The sequence below is a fragment of the Sceloporus occidentalis genome, unplaced genomic scaffold, assembly GCF_023333645.1.
Source record: "Sceloporus occidentalis isolate IW3139 unplaced genomic scaffold, rSceOcc1.0.p SCAF_316, whole genome shotgun sequence".
NCBI classification, from domain to species: Eukaryota; Metazoa; Chordata; class Lepidosauria; order Squamata; family Phrynosomatidae; genus Sceloporus; species Sceloporus occidentalis.
This window is the reverse complement of record NW_028317296.1, coordinates 259139-280831: the sequence shown is the minus strand read 5'-3', so window position 1 is coordinate 280831 and position 21693 is coordinate 259139. Positions and strand designations below refer to the sequence as shown.

General features: G+C 43.7%; 1 protein-coding gene across 1 annotated transcript in view; it reads left to right on the top strand.

Moving 5' to 3' along the window:
* Positions 1 to 424: 424 nt before the first annotated feature.
* Positions 425 to 21693, top strand: part of LOC149274856 (tyrosine-protein kinase receptor TYRO3-like) — a 60587-nt gene continuing 39318 nt past the window's right edge. The window contains exons 1-5 of the mRNA XM_089505182.1: positions 425 to 776; positions 8538 to 8733; positions 11474 to 11574; positions 13464 to 13637; positions 18748 to 18834. Coding sequence (XP_089361308.1) covers positions 425 to 776; positions 8538 to 8733; positions 11474 to 11574; positions 13464 to 13637; positions 18748 to 18834 — 910 coding nt within the window. The remainder of the gene's footprint in view (positions 777 to 8537; positions 8734 to 11473; positions 11575 to 13463; positions 13638 to 18747; positions 18835 to 21693) is intronic.

The window sequence follows — 21693 nt, the reverse complement described above, 5'->3', positions numbered from 1 at the left end:
TGGGTGTCTCAAGACTGGAGCTGAGGGGAAGGCAAGTTTCAGTTTATCAAAAGCTTGAACCGCTTCTTCCGACCATAGCTTACAGTTAGCCCCCTTTTTTGTCAGGCTGGTGAGTGGAGCCACAATCTTGGAGAAGTCTCGAATGAATTTTCTGTAATAATTGGCAAACCCGAGAAATCTTTGAAGGGGTTTTAAAGCCTGGGGTTGCGGCCAATCCGAGATAGCCGAAAGTTTCTTGGGATCCATTTCGAATCCTGAGGCCGAGATTATGAATCCTAAAAAGGAGACTTTGGGAACTTCAAAAACACATTTCTCGAGTTTAGCATAAAGTAAATTCTGACGTAACCGCTGTAACACGATACGAACATGTTTACGGTGAGATTGTAAATCTGAGGAATGAATTAGAATGTCATCTAAATATACGATGACAAACCCTATATGCCCCGGATCTCGGAGGAACACAGGCATCCGCCTGCCTGTGTCTGCCGAGATCCGTGTCAGTGACACTAGACCTCAGCGCCCGGCGTTCACAGGCATCGGCTTGCCTGTGTCTGCCGGGATCCGAGTCAGTGTCACACGATCTCGGCGTCCGGCGCTCGCAGTCATCGGCTCGCCTGCGTTTGCCGGGAACCGAGACTGCGACCCGCGACCTCGGAACCCGGCGTTCACAGGCCTCGGCTTGCCTGTGTTTGCCGGGATCCGAGGATGTAGCCCGGGATCCCGGAGTTTGCCGTGTACTGCCAAACTCTTGCCGGTACCGGCCGGGACCCGGAACCGTGACACCAGGGACTCGTCTACAGCCACATTTTTATCGGGGGTATAAATTTCAGGGAATTTACGTGAAAAATAATTAATAATGGGCCTCAATTTATATAAACGGTCAAATTGGGGGTGCTCTCTAGGGGGGCATTGGGAATTGTCAGTAAAATGTAAAAATCTTCGGAGCCCAAAGTACCTGTTCCGGGACATTATTTGGGAAAAAGCAGGGGTGGATATTATGGGATCTGTGCTCCAATAGGAGCGTATCGTGGGCTTTTTCACAATGCCCATCATAAGGGTCAGGGCCCAAAATCTTCTAATTTCATGGGAGTCAGTGGGGTACCAGGTCTGGCTTCTGTCTCCTTGGTCAGCTGCCTGACACTGGGCTGCATAGAGGTTTGTTTGAGCTGCTAGCAGCTCAAAAAACTCGGGGGCAAACATTAAATGGAAAAATGACTTTGGCTCGCTAGCATCAATGTCACATCTGATGCCAGGAGTCCCAGTAAAAGCAGGGATTACTGGGTCTATCATATTTGGGGGCACCCAATTATATTTAGAGTCAGGCTCTCCACGCCTGGCTTTAGCAGATGGACCCTGGCCATCATCGTCTTCCTCTGACTCGTCATTATCTGACGCACAGCAGGATTCCTCAGATATTGGATCAATATCTGATGCAGTCAGAGTGGCCTCGGCGTCTGACGCGGTCAGAGTGGCCTCGGCGTCTGACGCGGTCAGAGTGGCCTCGGCGTCTGACGCGGTCAGAGTGGCCTCGGCGTCTGGCGCGGTCAGAGTGGCATCGTCATCAGACTGAGTGAGGCAGTCATGAGCCTCCTCAGCGCTGAAGACATGTTGCGCCATTGTACCTACCTGGCCAATTTCTAAAACACTACACTATCCCCAATATATGATGTGGTTTTGCACTAAGCACTGCAGCTCTGCAAAACGAACTCTCTCTCTCTCTCTCTCTCTCTCCCCCCCAGTGTCGCACATCCGGCAGTAATGTCACTGACCCGGATGTGGTTCAGTCCCCCAAGGCTAATGACACACCAAGTTGTTACAGGAGATCGGGCAGCAGAAAGCCAGCGACGCTGGCTTCTGCTGCCAGGGGGGGGTCCAGGCTGTCAAACGACAGCCTGTTCTCCCGTGCAGCGGCAGGGATGTGTTCCTGACGCTGCACGAAGGGCTAGACGTCCCGGTACGTCTATAGGGGATTGAAGGGGTTAAATATGCACATATATATTTCTTTAAAAACACATACCTTCTCATATTTTCACATCTCACAGTTCTGTAAAAGTTATCTAAGACAGGTGATCTATAACTCTCTGGTCTTTAAGGGGCAGTATCCAGGTACATCACAGGTTGCCCATGAAGTATGTAAACTTAATGGTGATATGTGACATCATCAATTATTTGCACCCATGCATGACTTGTGACTTATGTCATGCTTTAGCTTGCTACACTACTGTTTTAAAGGGCAAGGACTGTGATCATGTGAATGCCCCATGTTACGTGTCACGTGTCTACAGGAGAGGGTAGAAAGTGAAATGCAATTAGATTAACAGGCATATCTGATACAGGACAACCAGACATCCAGGTAGGATTTCTGAACACCGTATTTGCTCGATTATAAGACGACCCCAAATCTGAATATTAATTTGGGAAAAAAAGAAAAAGCCTGAATATAAGATGACCCTATAGGAAAAAAGTTTTACCAGTAAATGTTAATTCATGTAAACTATTTTTTTAATAAAAGCTATGATTGAGAAAAATATTTTGGTTTTATTTCCTTGTATTTTCCAACCTGCCCCCCCAGTTATGCACATCTGCCCCAGAAATGCCTTATACCCCCTATATGCCACTGTGCCTCATGATATGCCTTTTGACCCCCTATGTGCCACTCTGCTTCCAGAAATGCCTTATACCCAGGGCCGGCCTTTGGGGTGTGTGACCGCACAGGGCGCCACACTCCAGGGGGCGCCGCCGCCACCGTAGTGTACCGCTGCCGCCAGCAGCGTACCTAGCGGGGGGCGAGCGGCACCCGGTGCCGCTCATCAGGGGGGCACCCGGCACCCCTCCAGAGACGGACAGTAATGTCCGCCGCTGGAGGAGAAGGCTCGCAAGGGAGCGGTATCGGAGGTCTTTAACAGACCTCTGGCTCCCTTGAGTGATTTTAAGCCGGTTCAAGGATCGCCCTTGAACCCGGCTCAAGGATCTCCCTTGAACCCGGCTTAACATCACTCAAGGGAGCCGGAGGGTTTGTTGTCAGATCCCGGCGCACAACACTGAAGCCGCGCCCACCGCTGTCCGTGCCCTCTGACCCGGAAGAAGACAGAAGAACTGAAGAAGAAGAACGAAGAGGAGGAAATGAAGCTGTAAGGAGAAAAGAGGAAAGGTAGGAAAGCATTCAGTGAGAGTGGATTGGTATGTGTGTGGATTGGTATATATGTGTGGATTGGTATATATGTGTGGATTGATATATATGTGTGGATTGATATATATGTGTGGATTGGTATATATGTGTGGATTGGTGTATATGTGTGGATTGGTGTATACGTGTGGATTGGTGTATACGTGTGGATTGGTGTATACGTGTGGATTGGTGTATACGTGTGGATTGGTATACGTGTGGATTGGTATACGTGTGGATTGGTATATATGTGTGGATTGGTATATATGTGTGGATTGGTATATATGTGTGGATTGGTATATATGTGTGGATTGGTATATATGTGTGGATTGGTGTATATGTGTGGATTAGTGTATATGTGTGGATTAGTGTATACGTGTGGATTAGTGTATACGTGTGGATTGGTATATACGTGTGGATTGGTATATATGTGTGGATTGGTATACGTGTAGATAGGTATGCGTGTGGATTAGTATATGTGTGGATTGGTAAATGTGTGGATTGGTAAGTGTGTGAGAGTGATGGGTGTTATGCTGTACCATTTCCAATGTCTTTTTCATGATCTAATTATGCTCTAAAAGTACATCATAACTCCCATCATTCTATACTGTTCCATACAGTGGCAGAGCTGGGAGGCAGAGGCCTTGCACCCCCACCGCACGACTCCTGAAAGGTAAGTGAACTTCAAAGAGGGAAAGGGTAGATAGTTAGGAGGGCGTATATAGGGAGAAGGGAGTGAGATAGGGGAAAGGGGGTAGATAGGGAGAAGGGAGTGAGAAGGGGTAGATATGGCAGAAGAGAGTGAGAAGGGGTAGATAGGGCAATCATACTCCTATCATGCCAAGTCTGCGAGTAAATCCTGGAATCTGGGTATGCCTGGGCATGATAGGAATGTGATTGCTGTTAATCATATATATATATATGATATATATAGACTTGAAAACCGAAGTTGTTTGTGTGGTTATTTGGAAAGTCCCTGGAGTGCCGGTAACTATTTTTGGACTTTATATATATATATATAATATTATTTAATTGTTTTCTCCTATTTTGGTGTGTTACTTACTTTAAATAAAAGTGTTAGATTTTTTATGGTGTTGGGGGGTCATATTCGGTTTTGGCCAGGTAAATGCTGCACTTTCGGTTTCAGTCCAGAATTCGTTTCGGTGCATCCCTACTACTAAGCCAGACAATTAAGTGGTAGGCCTAGACCACATCAATGTTTGGCGTAGTATATAGTGATTGGGGTTTTGTTACAAGTTTTGTTACAAGTTTTTATTCCTTTCTTTTTTTGGGACGGGGGGGTGTTACAGGGTCACCGTACCCAAGGCTGGGTCCCCCTGTTTGAGGGCTGAGGAATCACCAGTCAGTCCCTCATACGGATAGCACTCAGCTATCCACGGATCATCCAGACCACCATTCGTAGTAAACCAAGAAGAACTCTCTTTATTACAAACACACAGAATTTATATACAATCTCAATGCAATGTGTACCGAACCCAACCCCCAATCCCATCACTCACATCCCATCACAAATCCCATCAGTATACAGGGGATGTATCAGGTGAGGGGATTACAGAATACAATGGGTTCCCCCACCTGTGTTATCCCCCCTGTAGTGCGGGTGCCGTCTGGGCAGACAGGGCTGTGCTGGCTGATTAAGAGCCCCAGCCAGATTATAGGATCGTCTCTTTGAAGGCTGGGGCTGAATCCACATCAGTCTCTGGGCCGGTTACACAATAAACACAATATAATATATTACCGGGTCACAGTATACAGAACCGGACACAAAAGTGCTCCGTGACCCGGCTAAACTTCATATGACACATGAGCCAGCTAGACTGGCCCTGTCACAGATCTCCCCCTTGACCAACGGTCCGGCAGACCAGGCAGATCCACACGGGTCTGCTGCAGGCTGTCCGAGTGGACAAAGTTCAAAGGTGCAGTCCTTAGTTCATGGCCCCCTTTGTCAGAATCATCCATTGAAGGTGGGCCAGGGCCCTGGTTGCCCAAAAGGATAGTCAGTAGTCCTCTGTGAATTGGAGGACGGTCCCAGCTCAGCCGGGGGCACATGGCTATCACCCTCACCGGGGTAACAGGGGCACGTGGAGACTCTTGCTCCCTAGTCTTGGGAACTGAGTCTGGGGCAGCTGCCAGGCCAGGGTGGTTGCATGGAAGGAAAACCCTGCTGATCGGGCCGGGGACACTCGGGGAACCAGGGAAACACGTAGAGGTAGTAAGCGAGGCCTCTACCGGGACACTGGAGTGACCTAGGGGACACTCTGGGACAGGAACAGGTGCCCTTACAGGGTTATTGGGCGAGCTAAGCAGCTCTGCGGGGTACTCAGGGGACCCAGGGGAATACTCCAGGGCAGGGACAGGTGCCAATACTGGACCACCGGGAGGGTTAAGCAGACCCTCGATCTTCCTCTCTGGGACAGGTGCCTCTGCCTGGGCACGGGGAGAGTCAGAGGAACACTCTGGGACAGTGACCTGGGCTTCTAGGAGGACACTTGGGGAACCAGGGATCACTTCGGAGAACACAGGGATAGGAACCAGGGCCTGCGCCAGGCTACTGAGAGGACCCAGGGAACTCGGCAGCCCCTCTGGCGTCCTCACTAGGTCGGGGAACGATGCCTCTACCGGGTCACCGGGGACTTCAGTGGGAACCTCTGGGGCAGTGACCCGGACTTCTCCCAGGACACTCGGGAAATCAGGGGGACAATCTGGGGCCCTGGCTTCTACGAGCATAGATAAGGGTTTGGTGAGGGGGATTGTGCCACTTACTCGGGCGGTGGGGACAGTCATCTCTTCTGCCGGGGTAGAGCAGCCAGGGTTATTGGTGGGGACATGGGTCGGAGCTTTTGGCTTCCTCCTCCGCTTCTTTTTGCTGGCGAGGACCTCGGTTCTTCTCACCAGGGCAGGGGCCGAGGAGTAGGTGAAGAGGACCTCGGTCCCACTCCCGCAAGTTGTAGGATCATGCTCCCAGTCTCCTTGTAACTCCTGGAGCTCCACTCTCCGCAGCAATTCTTTATAGTCCCTCTCGAGCTGCCATTCCTCTTGGACCAGGCAATCCATAACAGCTTCCAGCTCGGGGGGAATAGCATAAACCAGGACTTCTGCACGGTTGTCCCAGATTGTATCCCTGCGGTACTGGCAGGGGCTTCCGAAGGACGAGTCAAATTGGAAGGCATCATATATCAGTCCTGGGTCGATGGGGCTATACAGCATCAGAGGGTCGCTGTGGTCTTCACCTGCTAACTGCTGGGAGAATCCCTGGTAGCGGCTCTGGAGGTCGAGCTCTGCATATATGAGACCTCTCAATTCGTCTTCCCACTCCGGCAACGGGTTCTCCCCCAGGAGTGGAACTCGTAGATCCCACATTGTCCAGTACTGTGCCCAGTACGTTTCAAAGTGGGGATGGGAGAAATCATCCCTCCAGTCTGCAGGCGCAGACTCTAACTGCCATTGCTGGTGTTCCAGCTCACACACCTCTGCTGTAACCCGGTCTCTCTCATCCTCTGGTTCTCGGAAGGGTTGGATATCCTGGTACGATATTTTGGTGGTCTGTTCCCCTAGTCTGGGAGATACAGACCCACTCTGGCTCAGTTCCTGGTGACACATTTTAATCACCGCCGTCACTTGCTCCGATGTAGCCCCTCCTGGGTACAGGGATAGGTGCCATAGAATGTTCTTTTGTAGAGCACTCAGTCCGAGGCTCTCCTCTGGGGCATCCTGGTGCCGGTCCATCTCTCTGCAGTCCGCAATCAGAGTAGCCTTTCCTTTGCTGCAAACCTCCAGGAGCTCTCTCGGTGTCTCTCGTCTGCAATCCCAGTTGGTGGTTTGGATTTCACCCAAGTCGTGGGATTCTTCCCACCGCTGCCAACCAATGTTACAGGGTCACCGTACCCAAGGCTGGATACCCCTGTTTGAGGGCTGAGGAATCACCAGTCAGTCCCTCATACAGATAGCACTCAGCTATCCACGAATCATCCAGACCACCATTCGTAGTAAACCAAGAAGAACTCTCTTTATTACAAACACACAGAACTTATATACAATCTCAATGCAATGTGTACCGAACCCAACCCCCAATCCCATCACTCACATCCCATCACAAATCCCATCAGTATACAGGGGATGTATCAGGTGAGGGGATTACAGAATACAATGGGTTCCCCCACCTGTGTTATCCCCCCTGTAGTGCGGGTGCCGTCTGGGCAGACAGGGCTGTGCTGGCTGATTAAGAGCCCCAGCCAGATTATAGGATCGTCTCTCTGAAGGCTGGGGCTGAATCCACATCAGTCTCTGGGCCGGTTACACAATAAACACAATATAATATATTACCGGGTCACAGTATACAGAACCGGACACAAAAGTGCTCCGTGACCCGGCTAAACTTCATATGACACATGAGCCAGCTAGCCTGGCCCTGTCACAGGGGGCGCCAGAGGAGTAGTCCGCACAGGGGGCCAGAACACCTAAGGCCGGCTCTGCTTATACCCCTATATGTCACTGGCATTAAGGGGGTTAAAAGGCATATTATGGGGCAGAGTGGCATATAGGGAGGTATAAGGCATTTCAGGAGGCAGAGTGGCGTATAGAGAGTTAAAAAGGCATTTCTGGAGGCAGAGTGGCATTAAGGGGGTTAAAAGGCATTTCATAGAACACTCTGCCTCCAGAAATGCCTTATGCCCCCCATTTCCCATTTAACACTCCCCCCCAAACTTACCGGTGCTTCTGGGGCAGCGTGTAGATGTCTACGCGATTCGCTAAATTCCCATCCTACTTACCCCCTTGCCACTATACAATGCTGCACTGCTACCTGTTCCCAGTAATGTCAGTTTTGTAGAATATTGTGGCCAAAGCTAATTAAATGGTATAATTCCTTTACTGTGTAAATTACCATTTACTGTGGTAATTCAGTACCCAAAAAATTGAAGACCTCTGTATTTTTTTTTTATTGCTTCAATGAAATTTTAAGTGAATATTAAACTCTGCCCAAACTGTATTTCATGCTTGTAACACTATGTCAAGGGTAGTGTAAGCTTGCTATATTAATAAAAGATGATGATAGTTAAATGCACAAGCTGATGGTTCTGGCAGTGTGTCCCTGTTAGGTTCCCTTGTTATCTGTGCACGCAATTTAAATGTGGAAAAAAACAAAATGTGAAATCTTATGTCACTGTACCGGGTTGTAGAATAGTACGCGACTGGACAAAAACTATTACTGATTCTAACTTCATTATTTTCCTGTATGCCAAATTAATGCTCTTGATCCTCTTAATTTTATCTATACACTTTCCATTTTATTTATGCCCTATAAATATCAACTTAATGCCCCATTATTTTTGTCTCCCTCTTGTGGTTGTAGGAAGGACTACAGGATTGTGGTTCACGGGTCATGGGTATAACTTGACCGCGTCTCAGGGCCATGAAGCCAAGCTAAACTGCAGCTTGCAGGGCATGGAGGAGCCGGAGATCCAGTGGCTGAAGGATGGTGTTCCTGTTCAGAGTGCTGATCAAATGTACATCCCAGTTGATGAAGATCATTGGATCAGCTTCCTAAGGTATGATGTGCTCAGAGCTGGCCACACTCTTAATGTATTGAGCTAACACAGTATATAGACAACTTAATGACAACCATTGTGAAAGCCCTGACTCAAGTAAATAGCAACAATAAACTCAAGACCCGAGCCCCACCTACATGTCATATTTCCTGCAGTTAATGGGACTTCTTTTTTTTAATTATTATTATAAATGTATTGTTTCCGTTTTGTAATTTAAATATATATAAATATATATAAAGCTGAGAAATTGAGATTTTTTTCACATCCAATACTCCACCAGCTCTTCCCTTGTTTTAAAAGTGTAATGGTAACCACGCATGCAGGGAGACCTCCTAGATGCAGGACAGTAATGAGTAAACAGAACAATCTAACACTGAAAACCTGTTTATCTATGAATCTAGGGGGTCTCCCTGCATGCATGGTTACCAATGTATGTCCCTACCTACATAAAGCTTAGAATGTCCCCTAGTCTGGGAGATACAGACCCACTCTGGCTCAGTTCCTGGTGACACATTTTAATCACCGCCGTCACTTGCTCCGATGTAGCCCCTCCTGGGTACAGGGATAGGTGCCATAGAATGTTCTTTTGTAGAGCACTCAGTCCGAGGCTCTCCTCTGGGGCATCCTGGTGCCGGTCCATCTCTCTGCAGTCCGCAATCAGAGTAGCCTTTCCTTTGCTACAAACCTCCAGGAGCTCTCTCGGTGTCTCTCGTCTGCAATCCCAGTTGGTGGTTTGGATTTCACCCAAGTCGTGGGATTCTTCCCACCGCTGCCAACCAATGTTACAGGGTCACCGTACCCAAGGCTGGATACCCCTGTTTGAGGGCTGAGGAATCACCGGTCAGTCCCTCATACAGATAGCACTCAGCTATCCACGAATCCTCCAGACCACCATTCGTAGTAAACCAAGAAGAACTCTCTTTATTACAAACACACAGAACTTATATACTTATATACAGAGGAGTAGTCCGCACAGGGGGCCAGAACACCTAAGGCCGGCTCTGCTTATACCCCTATATGTCACTGGCATTAAGGGGGTTAAAAGGCATATTATGGGGCAGAGTGGCATATAGGGAGGTATAAGGCATTTCAGGAGGCAGAGTGGCGTATAGAGAGTTAAAAAGGCATTTCTGGAGGCAGAGTGGCATTAAGGGGGTTAAAAGGCATTTCATAGAACACTCTGCCTCCAGAAATGCCTTATGCCCCCCATTTCCCATTTAACACTCCCCCCCAAACTTACCGGTGCTTCTGGGGCAGCGTGTAGATGTCTACGCGATTCGCTAAATTCCCATCCTACTTACCCCCTTGCCACTATACAATGCTGCACTGCTACCTGTTCCCAGTAATGTCAGTTTTGTAGAATATTGTGGCCAAAGCTAATTAAATGGTATAATTCCTTTACTGTGTAAATTACCATTTACTGTGGTAATTCAGTACCCAAAAAATTGAAGACCTCTGTATTTTTTTTTTATTGCTTCAATGAAATTTTAAGTGAATATTAAACTCTGCCCAAACTGTATTTCATGCTTGTAACACTATGTCAAGGGTAGTGTAAGCTTGCTATATTAATAAAAGATGATGATAGTTAAATGCACAAGCTGATGGTTCTGGCAGTGTGTCCCTGTTAGGTTCCCTTGTTATCTGTGCACGCAATTTAAATGTGGAAAAAAACAAAATGTGAAATCTTATGTCACTGTACCGGGTTGTAGAATAGTACGCGACTGGACAAAAACTATTACTGATTCTAACTTCATTATTTTCCTGTATGCCAAATTAATGCTCTTGATCCTCTTAATTTTATCTATACACTTTCCATTTTATTTATGCCCTCTTCCCTTGTTTTAAAAGTGTAATGGTAACCACGCATGCAGGGAGACCTCCTAGATGCAGGACAGTAATGAGTAAACAGAACAATCTAACACTGAAAACCTGTTTATCTATGAATCTAGGGGGTCTCCCTGCGTGCATGGTTACCAATGTATGTCCCTACCTACATAAAGCTTAGAATGTCTGTCTGAATTCTGGCGATAACATCTCAGGATTCTATAGGTTAACATCCAACTGTGTCTGACCAGCATATTTTATTAATATTTTTTTTATGCTCCAACATTGTGAAATATATATTTTTACTTTTCCATGACATAAGTTTTATGGTGGGTAAAGGTAATGGAAAACCCTTCCACTAAAATTTAGGGGTATGTAGAAGTTTTATTAAACACTCATCTACAGACACCAGACAAGCCAGAAGGCTTGTTTCTCCCTCAGAAATCTCATGGCACTGCCACAACCACAAGGGAATCTGGGTAGGCACATGCAAACAAGTTCAACAATGATCACCTTATGCTTCTATATCCACTTTATATATGAATCCCATGAATGTAATTGCCCGCTGTACAGGACAGCTTTAAGACAGGTGATAATTGTTGACCTTATTTGCATGTGCCTACCCAGAATCCCTTGTGGTTGTGGCAGCATCATGAGATTTCTAAGGGAACAACAAGCCTTCTGGCTAATCTGATGTCTGGAGATGAGTATTTAACAATGCTTCTACATACCTTTCCATGTAAATGTTGGGAATTTTTATCTCTAAGACTCTAGTAATGTCATGTTCAGTAGTCCAACGTGAAGCTATATAGATGCTCATAAATTTTTATTTCTTATTGAGATTTTATGAATTGTATGCAAAAATATCACTGCAGCTAAATGCTTACCCCCCTATTTCTTCATACTTTGTCTTAAGCTTGAAAAATGTGGAACGTCCAGATGCCGGCAGATACTGGTGTGAGGCAGAGGACAATGGCATGAAGGCAATGTCCAGTGACATTTGGATCATGGTGGAAGGTACATGCAAGTTTTAATGGAATTAGGAATAAGACTATTAGCAAGGCGCCCAAGGATGAAATTCTGCCCCCCCACCACCGAAACCAGACCCCTGCATCCATTATGCTATATCATGATTCATGAATTCATTCTCTTGTGCTCTCACGCAGAGTTGCTCATTACAGTTATTACAGCTATTGCAGTTGTAAGGGTGGCTGGCTGTCCTGGGGGACCCAGCCTTAGGGCCCGCATGGGGAGACGAATTCTTCCTTCGTTTTGTCTAAAAACAAATAAATAAATAAGCTGGGCGACAGCTATGCCAAGCTGGAAGAGCCCTCACTTGCAGAGGCGTCCCTTGTCTCCCATGATGCCTCAACTGCATGCTAGGACTGGGTGTGATAAAAGTATGGCAGAAAGGTGGTTGTTGGTAAGGTGCGTTCTGGAAAAAAATAATTTGTAAAGAGACCCCTTTGCCATGTTTGTCCCCAAACAGCTTGTCCATGCCATCTTTATGCCCAAATAGTCTGCCTGTGCCATATTTGTCCCCAATCAGCTTATCTGTGCCGTCTTTGACCCCAAACAGCCTGTGTGTGCCATATTTGCAACCAGAGTTGGTGGAGGGGAAGACCATTTGATCTGTAAGGGGCCCCAAAATTTCTGATGGCGGCCCTGTTCTCCCGCTCTTGTTCACACTCTCTCAATGCCTTCTTACCTTCTCCGTTGACTGCTTCAGTGTCCATGTTTCCTAACTTGCAGGTCTGTAACTTCTTTTGCCTCTTCTTGTTCTTGTGTCTTCTTTCTTTGCCCGCTTCTCCCCGTGTTTCCTTTCTTCTACACACTCTCTCCTCCCATAAGAGAAACATGGGAGAGGCTGTCCTCCATGGCTCCGCTCTTTTGCAAAAGTGCACTGGGTGGCCAGGATCACGGAGAAGCAGAATAAGACAGAAGAAAGAAGATGGCAGCAGGGGGCAAGAATAATGAGGAGAAAGAGAGGCATAGAAACGTTTATCTTCCTCCACAAATCTATCCAGAAAGAACACTGTAAAAGTCCAATCTAAGGGCCGGCTCCAAAGAATCTAACAAAAAAAACAAAACAGTGGGCCATGCCTTGACAAGAATAAACCCACAAAGCAGTGTTAATATTTAAGACGGATAGCTTTAAGTGTCTTAGATCAAATTACCGTATATTCCTGATCCTAGTAGAATAGCTTTGAAAAAACTGAAGTCTCTTACGTTCTTCTGCAATCACTCGACTAATAAATTCTTAGACATTCTTCTGGGGAACAAGTTCTCAAATTCTGTTCAAGCTGAGCATCCCTTATATATTTCTTTGCACATTTTTAATGATTATGACTCCCATGCGGAGTAGTACATTTTGCACCTGTAAATCTTGTAGGGATGTCACAATACTAGACGTCATAGAATAATAAAACAAGGGGGTGTTACTCTTTTACGGAAGTATGAGTACAGACCCAGAGTCCTTTTGTCCTGCTTCCAGATTAAATAACATAAACCCACACATTCGACAGATTATGGGAAGATAAATATCAAAATATTATTTCAGTAGGTGGAATGTAGTCACATTCTGCTTTAATTGCAGCAGAGGACAATGGCATGAAGGCAATGTCCAGTGACATTTGGGTCATGGTGGAAGGTACATGCAAGTTTTAATAGAATTAGGAATATGACTATTAGCAAGACTATTTGCAGGATTTACTGTCCATTAGGATTGTATCATGCATTAGAGGTCCAGAAATAAATATCTTGCTTCTGTTATTTGGACACTTTACTGAGTAATGTATCCAGGCACTGGACAGGTTTTATGTATGTAGCTGGCTTTTTAATGCTGACCAAAATCTATATTTTCATTTAGTAAGTCCCCTACAAAAAGTGTTACCTTGTTTTCACAGGCATCCCTTATTTTACTTTGGAGCCCAGAGATCTGGCGGTATTCCCCAATGCTTCATTTAACATGTCCTGCGCGGCTGTTGGGCCACCAGAGCTACTGTCCATCATCTGGTGGATGGGTGATTCCCAAGTGTCAAGGATAATAAATGATACTACGTCTATTCTGTTTGTACCAGGTGAGACTTATAAAATTATTATAATTAAATAATACATTTGATGGAATAGCTCATGTTTCAAGTTTTATAACGTTTATTTTGTTGGCGATGCAAATGCATTGTTATGACCTACCTTTGCTTAAATGCACAATTTATTTATTACATGGCATTAAATTGGTTATGAAATGCCATTAACCATATTTGAGTATGTTTGTAGTTAATGTAATCCTATGCATTGTTGGGGACATAATGTATTAGAGGCCCACAAATAAACATCGTGCTTCAATTATTTAGAGAGTCTTTACTGAGTAATGTATCCAGGCTCTCAACAGGTTAAATGTATTTAGCTGGTATTTTAATGCTGGTCAAAATATATAGTATAATTGAGTAGTAAGTGACCTACAAAAGTGTCTTCAATTTGTAAAAAAAAAATCACAGGTATCCCTTATTTTACTTTGGAGCCCAGAAATGCTTCTGTGCGGCTGTTGGAACCACCAGAGCCATTGTCCATCATCTGGTGGATGAGTGACTCCCAAGTGACATGGATAATAAATACCACTACATGCTGTTTTGAAATGATGATTTCATGTATAGAAGGAGAAAAGCTACCCAACCCTACCTGACCCTATTGAAAAAGTAATTGCCCCCTTCGTTACTAAAGCATCCAATTAACCAAATTTAAATAATTGGGTTCACTTTCACTAGACACACCCAGGCATTATTACTACCAGCCCTGTTGAATCTAAACATCAACTAAATAACCTGTCTTGCAAAGTGAGGTAGGCTAAAATGTCTCAAAAAGCAGCACATGATGCTAAAGAAACTCTAGAACAGACAAGAAACAATGTCATTGACATCAGTCTGGAAAGGGTTACAAAGCCATTTCTATGGCTCTGGGACTCCAGCGAACCAGGCCGTTATCTGCAAACGGGGAAAACTTGGACCTTCCCCTGCAAACCTCCAAGAAAGGGGACCCCCTGGACCTATAGGAAAAGGGGGATCATGACTGCTGGCCCATGCAGATGGCTGCAGTAAGCCCCTTCTCCATTGGTGTGGAGCTGCAACAATGTTGCAGCTAAAAGGGTTTAAAGGTAAGTGAAGAGGTGACTCTTACCTTTTTTCCTGTGCCTGCAGCAAGCTTCCAGACGTTCCCCTCCTGCCCACCCTGGGTCGAATTCATATTCGTGTATCATTGTTTTGTATTCATTTGTTCTTTTTATTTCTATGTTCCTTCTTTTCAATTGTCACAGCTGCGGTCTGGGTCCCCTGGCCAGCGCGGTTTTTCAGGCAACTTTGATCAATTTGCCCTTAGCGGGCTTGCGGAGGCGTGTCCTGCAGGCGGCTTATGGCACCCGCAGGGCTGGGACTCTTGGCTAATCGGTGGTTGTTTAACTGCCTGTTGGGCCTAGCGCTCAGCAGCTGGCAGGTTGTTTCTCATGGTAATGGTTTGGTTGTTCCGCCGGCCTGGGGAATGGTTATATCCCACACAATGGTGTCCAGTGTCTTTATTTATGGGGTTTGGTGGGTGGGGTATTTTGGGTTGTTCTCTCCTTGGCCGTTTGCTATGGGTCTAAGCAGTCATGCATTGAAGACCTATCCAGCCATAACAATGACACAATGACACTCGTGTAAAGAATTGCAGGCCTTGCTTGTTAAAGTCAGTGTTGACAATTCCACAATAAAAAGCAAAAATGGCATCCATTTGAGTCGCAAGGCAAAAACCACTGCTGACCAAACAGAGTGCAAAAAAATCTTGATGACCCCCGGGACTTGAGATAACATTCTGTTGACTGATGAGTCAAATGTGGAACTTTATAGAAGACATGGGACCTGTTGCATCTGCCATAAAACACAGCATTCCACAATAAGAACATTAAAACCAACAGTCAAACACAGTGGTGGTAGTGTGATGATCTGTGGCTGCTTTACTAATTCAGTACCTGGGTGACTTGCCATAATTGATGGAACTATAAATCCAGTTCCCTACCAGAAAATCCTTAAGGAGAATGTCTGGCCATCAGTTTGTGACGTATAGCTCCAGCTCAGTTGGGTTATGCAGCAGGACAATTATCTGAAGCACACAAGCAAGTCCACCTCCAAATGGCTCATAAGAAACAAAATTTGGAGCGGCTTAATCAAAGTCCTGACTTGAATCTGATTAAGATCCTGTGCCATGACCATAAAAAGGTAGTTTGTGCTTGAAAAACCCTCCTGTGGCTGAATTTAAAAAATTGCCAAGAAAAGTAGGACAAAATTCCTCCACAGAGATGTAATGTTTCCAGTAGTTGTGCCACAACCAGTTATAGGTTTGCGGGGGGCCAGTTACTTTTTCATATGGGTAATATAGATTTTGATAAACTCTTTACCTTCAATAAATAAAATGATCATTTAAAAGCGGCATTTTATGTTTCCTCACATTGTTTTTGGCTTGGTTGGATGAGCTTAAACATTTAAATGTGACAAATACACAAAAATAGAAGAAATCAGGAAGGGGCAACTGCTTTTCACAGTAAATGTTTAATTTGTAAAAAAATAAATAAATCTAGATCAATGTCAAAACAATGTGAAATCTTAGAGTGAAATGTGTCTAATGAAAAGACAAAATGTTCTTTTCCCTACCAAAGATACAGATCTTCATTGTTTGTAGACTTGGTGGAGGGCATAACTAGACCCTAGAGCAAAATTACCCTCATACACTCATAAACAAAAGCATTAACCTAATAGTCACCTTTTGGTTAAATGTTTAGGGGACTATTGTCCCTCTGGGCAAGAATAAATTATATTACAAGGGTGCATTTGCATGTGAGCGCTGTTAATAAGGGTATAAACAATATAATAAATCGTACGTTTTATAAATCCATAGCTTGGAATGCGTATAGAAACCCATCCACAGAGACACAAAACCAAAGCATACATGTAAATGCGGATCAAGGAGACCTCAGGGGAAAAAAAAATTTACGTGATTGTAATGAACCTTTGTGCTGGGTGCAAGGTAAAATCACAAACTGATCTCTGCTGTTGTTAATATACTTGTGTTGTCATGAGCAGGGATCTTTTCTGGAAACATTACATTTATGTGTTTAGCACCAGCAGATTCTGTAGTGCTGTTACAATCAGTCATTAAAAATAATTTAAAATCACACTCCATAACAAATCGGTACCAAAGGAAAAGGGAGACCTGCTCACTCGAGCTTACAATCTAGTCGGGCTCCATGGCTTCCTTGATTCAAATGGGTTCCATGGATACTGCTGTACCTTTAGATTGTCCCAGACTAATTTTATTTTGGATGGTACACAAGGAGACATAAAAAATTAGAAAAACACTAAGAAATATGAAGGCTTTATGGAATATTCTGGCCAGACAATGCAAGCTTTTTTTGCAAATGTCAGGTCATCCTATGTAAGGTGAAACCTAAACTCGCACATTAGGCGCCATGTGAAGATATGCTTTAACTAATAGTGTTACTGGCCAATAAGTTGGTGCTTTTACCCCATAATCTTGTCGCCCCTCTGACTGGGGGCTTGCTAAAGGGTGCTGGAGATGGATCTGCTTAGATGCCCCCTGCATCCTTGTAGCCCTCTAGAAGTGCTGGTTGTAGCTAGCTATCTGACCTGCAACTTAGCTAGGAAGGCCAAACTGTGCCTAGAAGTCTTATATCTCCTAATTCATTCTGCTAGACACCATGACAGCCTCCTCAAACCCACCAAGCGTACCTATCCCCCCAACAGGACTGCGGATGAGGAATGAGAATGTGTTAGTGTGGTGCCCTGTATAGATCAGTTTTGTACTCTTTTCTGCCATCCACTAGGGGACTGACAACTGATTAATTATGGCTTTAATTTCTCTAATGGTATCCCTAATTAGTGAAAACTGTGGCTGACCAGGTCTGCTGTCGTGTTGTCACATGCTCCACATTCAATCTTATGACCTAATTATACATCTAGTGATTTCAAGAAATTACCCAATGAACCTTGTGAGTCAGTCACATAACTTTGATGGGTAATTAGGAAGAGTGATCTCTCCATGTTTGAGATTTGGTCCTGCTGCCATGTGTCACGGTAACAGTTGAGAATGGAAAGAGCTCTGTTAGAATATTCTTTGTCTTGAATATCTAAACTGCTTCAGTGACCAAACGGCAATCAACACCACAGCTTCTATGTCTTATTAAGCAGGTTTATTCGATAACAAAGTATCAATACATACAGTACTGGTGGATGGACTGTAGGTTCAGTATTCGTGGTAAGATGAAGGTGAATGAGTGTAGAGAGACCTTGTCCTTGTAATAATGCCTATTTATACCCCTTTATATTTGGTTAGGGTATATGTTAAGGAATCCTATTGGAGCAGTCACAGGATACACTGGCATTCCACAGAAGACCCTCTAAGCTACGTCACATAATTGATAACATATGTTCCTAGCACTCAAGTTGCATTCAGGCCAAAAATGTGCAGAACAAAATGAAAGTATAAAAATGATTTCTTACAAGCTCCTACACCATAGTGTAGCTGCCATGGCTCTAAATCAACCTAAGGGCATTTTTTTCCCCTTTAATAGAGATTTTTGTTTAAAGAAGATAAACGGCAAGCATTTTGTTCCTTCTATAATATTGCCATCCTCTTTGCTTCCTGTTATTTACTTTCATCTTGAGATTAGCTCATTAATATCAGCATCTTAAAGATTCTCCTGAATTCCAACAGGGTCTGATAGCTTTTAATTTGTAATGGAACATGGTTTAACTATACTTAAGATATAAGTTGAATTATGTGTTAACGAGTTCATTGCCTGAAACTGTCAGATGTCATTTATCCTTTACTGTGTATAGACTGATGATTTTCTTGTCCTTCCTATATACTCTGCAGTCATCAGCTGCGCAGGTTGTAGGTGTGTTGTCTAAACCTGTTATTCCTGAGCTTAGACAATAAGTCAAGTTAAGTAACCCTAAAAAGTTCACTTTAACCCTTTGATAGCTCTATCTGGTGTGGAATTGAACAAGATTGTAGAAAATATCACTTTCATTCTTCAGTTTGTTTTCTCACTAACCAGGTGCATTGCGGTGTAAAATGTTTTACTGCTGAAAGAGGCAGAGAGAAACCGGAAAGAAAGACTGAAATCTTTAATTTAATTTACAGGTATTCAGCAAAATACAGCATTCTCATGTGAAGCGCACAATGAAAAGGGAGTTTCCTCATCAAGGACCGCCATGGTTAGAATAAAAGGTCAGTGACATGAATGGTTGTATGCTGTCATAGGACGTTTCCTTTCCAAGCTGTTATTCCCAAGTGTTCTAATGTTTTTATAATTCATTTAGACACAAGTAAAGGCAGTCCAAATTAGTAGATCATCATGTTCTGTTGACGTTAAAAGGACGCTCCAGCCACCATATGAACTTTAATTGATATGATAGCTAAGTTACTCTCAAAGTGTCATTTTTGCCCTCCTGCAAGTACATGGAGAGATTCATCATGCATCTGCACCATTTTTCCACCCCAGCCCTTGAATTGCAGGAGATGTGTTTGCTCAGTGACTAATGTCATACATTTTTCAGGGTTTAACTGATATTTGTTTTTGTTTTATGGTGAGCTAGGTTTATATTGAAAACTTTCACTGGTTTGGAATACATTGGTTAGGATTGACACTGCTACCGACGTCTGCCATGTGTTTTTACTTGAATCCCCACCAGTTGCAGTAGGCAGAAGTAATCTTTATATAGTGCCCCCTGCTGTCTGGCAGGCTGTATTGCCGCATCACATCCATGGTCAAGCTCTCTGTGATTCTCTGTGAATTATGCGCTACAGAGGAAAGGTTTATCATCTTTAAGGTGTGTTTTCATGCTGTGAGGTGTCCGTCCTTACGGATGAAACCCAATAGGTTCCATTTTTTATGCCACCCTTAGGTGACACATAGGTGTCATGCATGCAAAAGTTCTGTTCTTATTGTGCAAACCAGTATTGGCCTCTCAAACCCAGTAGATTTTACACTTTTGAATCTTGGACGGAGGCCAGAGTTTGGCATAAGTGTGAAAAGGGACATGCACTTCCTTGTTAGATTTCATACTGTTATCTGAACTCAGGTGACGTAAACTGTTTTCCAACTTGTGTCTATGACATAAAATGGATTACTTATCTTTTTGAAAAGTTACATATATAGATAAATGTCAACCTGTGAGCGGGCATTGAGTTGACAGAGTAGACGTTATTAAATAAGTATTTTAAATGGTAGCGTGCTAGCAGCGTTGACATACAAAAGGGCTGTAAGAATAATTATAAACAGGATAATAACTAGATGCCCTGAATTAATTTAAATTGGAGAAAGACATGCACCCTTTCCAGCAATAAGTGCAAAAAAACTTCTAAAGATAACTATTAAAATGTCTGATTGGATTCATTCTTATAGAAAGTGAATAAAACCATTCACCTTCTCAATTTGATTGAAAACCAATCCAATGAATTGGCTAAAATCGTACCCACAATGGTCACCATTGTGTTTAAAGTATCATTCAAGTGAAAGCTCATTCCTTCACATTTGGTGGAGTTGTAGAGGAGCGGGACCACTCTCAGAGATGGTATTCAATCTATTAGAAGATATAACAAAGGTTAAGCTGAATAAGAAAACAAAACTGGCGTTTTTACATTTGAATTGGCATAAGACGCCACCGAAACAGCTGTATCTCACCATTCATTGTATGGTAGCCACAAAAATCTTGATTGCAAATAGTTGGAAACAAACTCAAATTTTTTTATGAGCTTCCATTGAAGAAACAGTTGTTTTACTAACTTAATATGGAAAGAGGCATTGGTTGGTCTGTAAAATTGTGTAAATTCAAGCAAAATTTGTATCTCATACGATGAGTGGATTAAAGAGGTAGAGATGGTTAGACCTCTAAATGCGCATAAAAAATTGTGTACGAGTATAGTGGGATATTTGTTTCAATAGTACCATATACTTCCCTGGCAATATCTATTTTTTTCATCTATGCTCTTTGTAGCAAAGGTCAATTTGTTTCTATGCTCTATTGGAATTCTAAGAAACATAATTTAGACATAATATATGATAACTATGTATGTATTTTTGCCCATGTCTGTTTTGTTTTTGTTCTTCTTGCGGAATGTTTAAATTAATAAATAATAAACTAAAAGAGTAATCATTTTTTATGACTTAAAGATGGACAGGCCAAATAACAGAAGGCAGGACATTCAATCAAGAGGCATCAGTAGCACAAAGAAAGACGTGTTCATTCCATATTATAGATCACTGGCCAGACCTCAGCCTAACTCGCGTACACTACTGAAGACAACCAAAGGTTAAATATTCTGTGGCAAGCCCAAAAAGAACTGCTAGGATAGTGCATGGATTACATAGTAAACATATTTGGGAGGAAAAAGAATCTTAGCATATATAGCTTGGAGGAAAGACAGTAGATGATATGATATAAGAAGCATGTAAATACTTAGAGGTTAAAGTACAGAAATTGAGACTATTTTGAAGATTCAAAACATCCAGGGCAAGAGATTGTAGTTTAAATACAGAGGGTATCTAGCTTTGATGTAAGACATTTCTTCGCTGATAGGCTGGGTGAGAATTTGAATAGCCTCCCGGCAGAAGTGATAAATGTAAATTCAGTACAGAATTTAAAAACATGCTTTGGTCCATTTATATGTTATGCAAAGGATAATGGGGGTTAAACATGAGCAGCTGTGGGAGAATGGGTTCTCCAGTCATGATTTAGATCTTTTCCGTAGTTGGTGCAGAAAAAAAATTCAAAAGATATAATACTAGAAGAGCAGCCTCAGCTGCTTATCATGCGGGTCCATGCTTTGGCTGTTTTAGTTATGAGACAAAACAAAGAAAATGTAGGTCATGGCAAAAGGAAGTGAAAGAGCCAGTGATCTGTGTAACCAACAATAAATGAACATGTCCCTTAGGCAGTGGCCTGTTGATAATACCACTGTTATATAGTAACTGTGTATCTGCCACTGTCAAGGAGTCTTAATAAACTGGAGAGGCATGATTGTGGAATTTGACTGCATTGCATAGTAATACTGAGCACACAGCCATAGGGGTAAAGGGATTGCTGC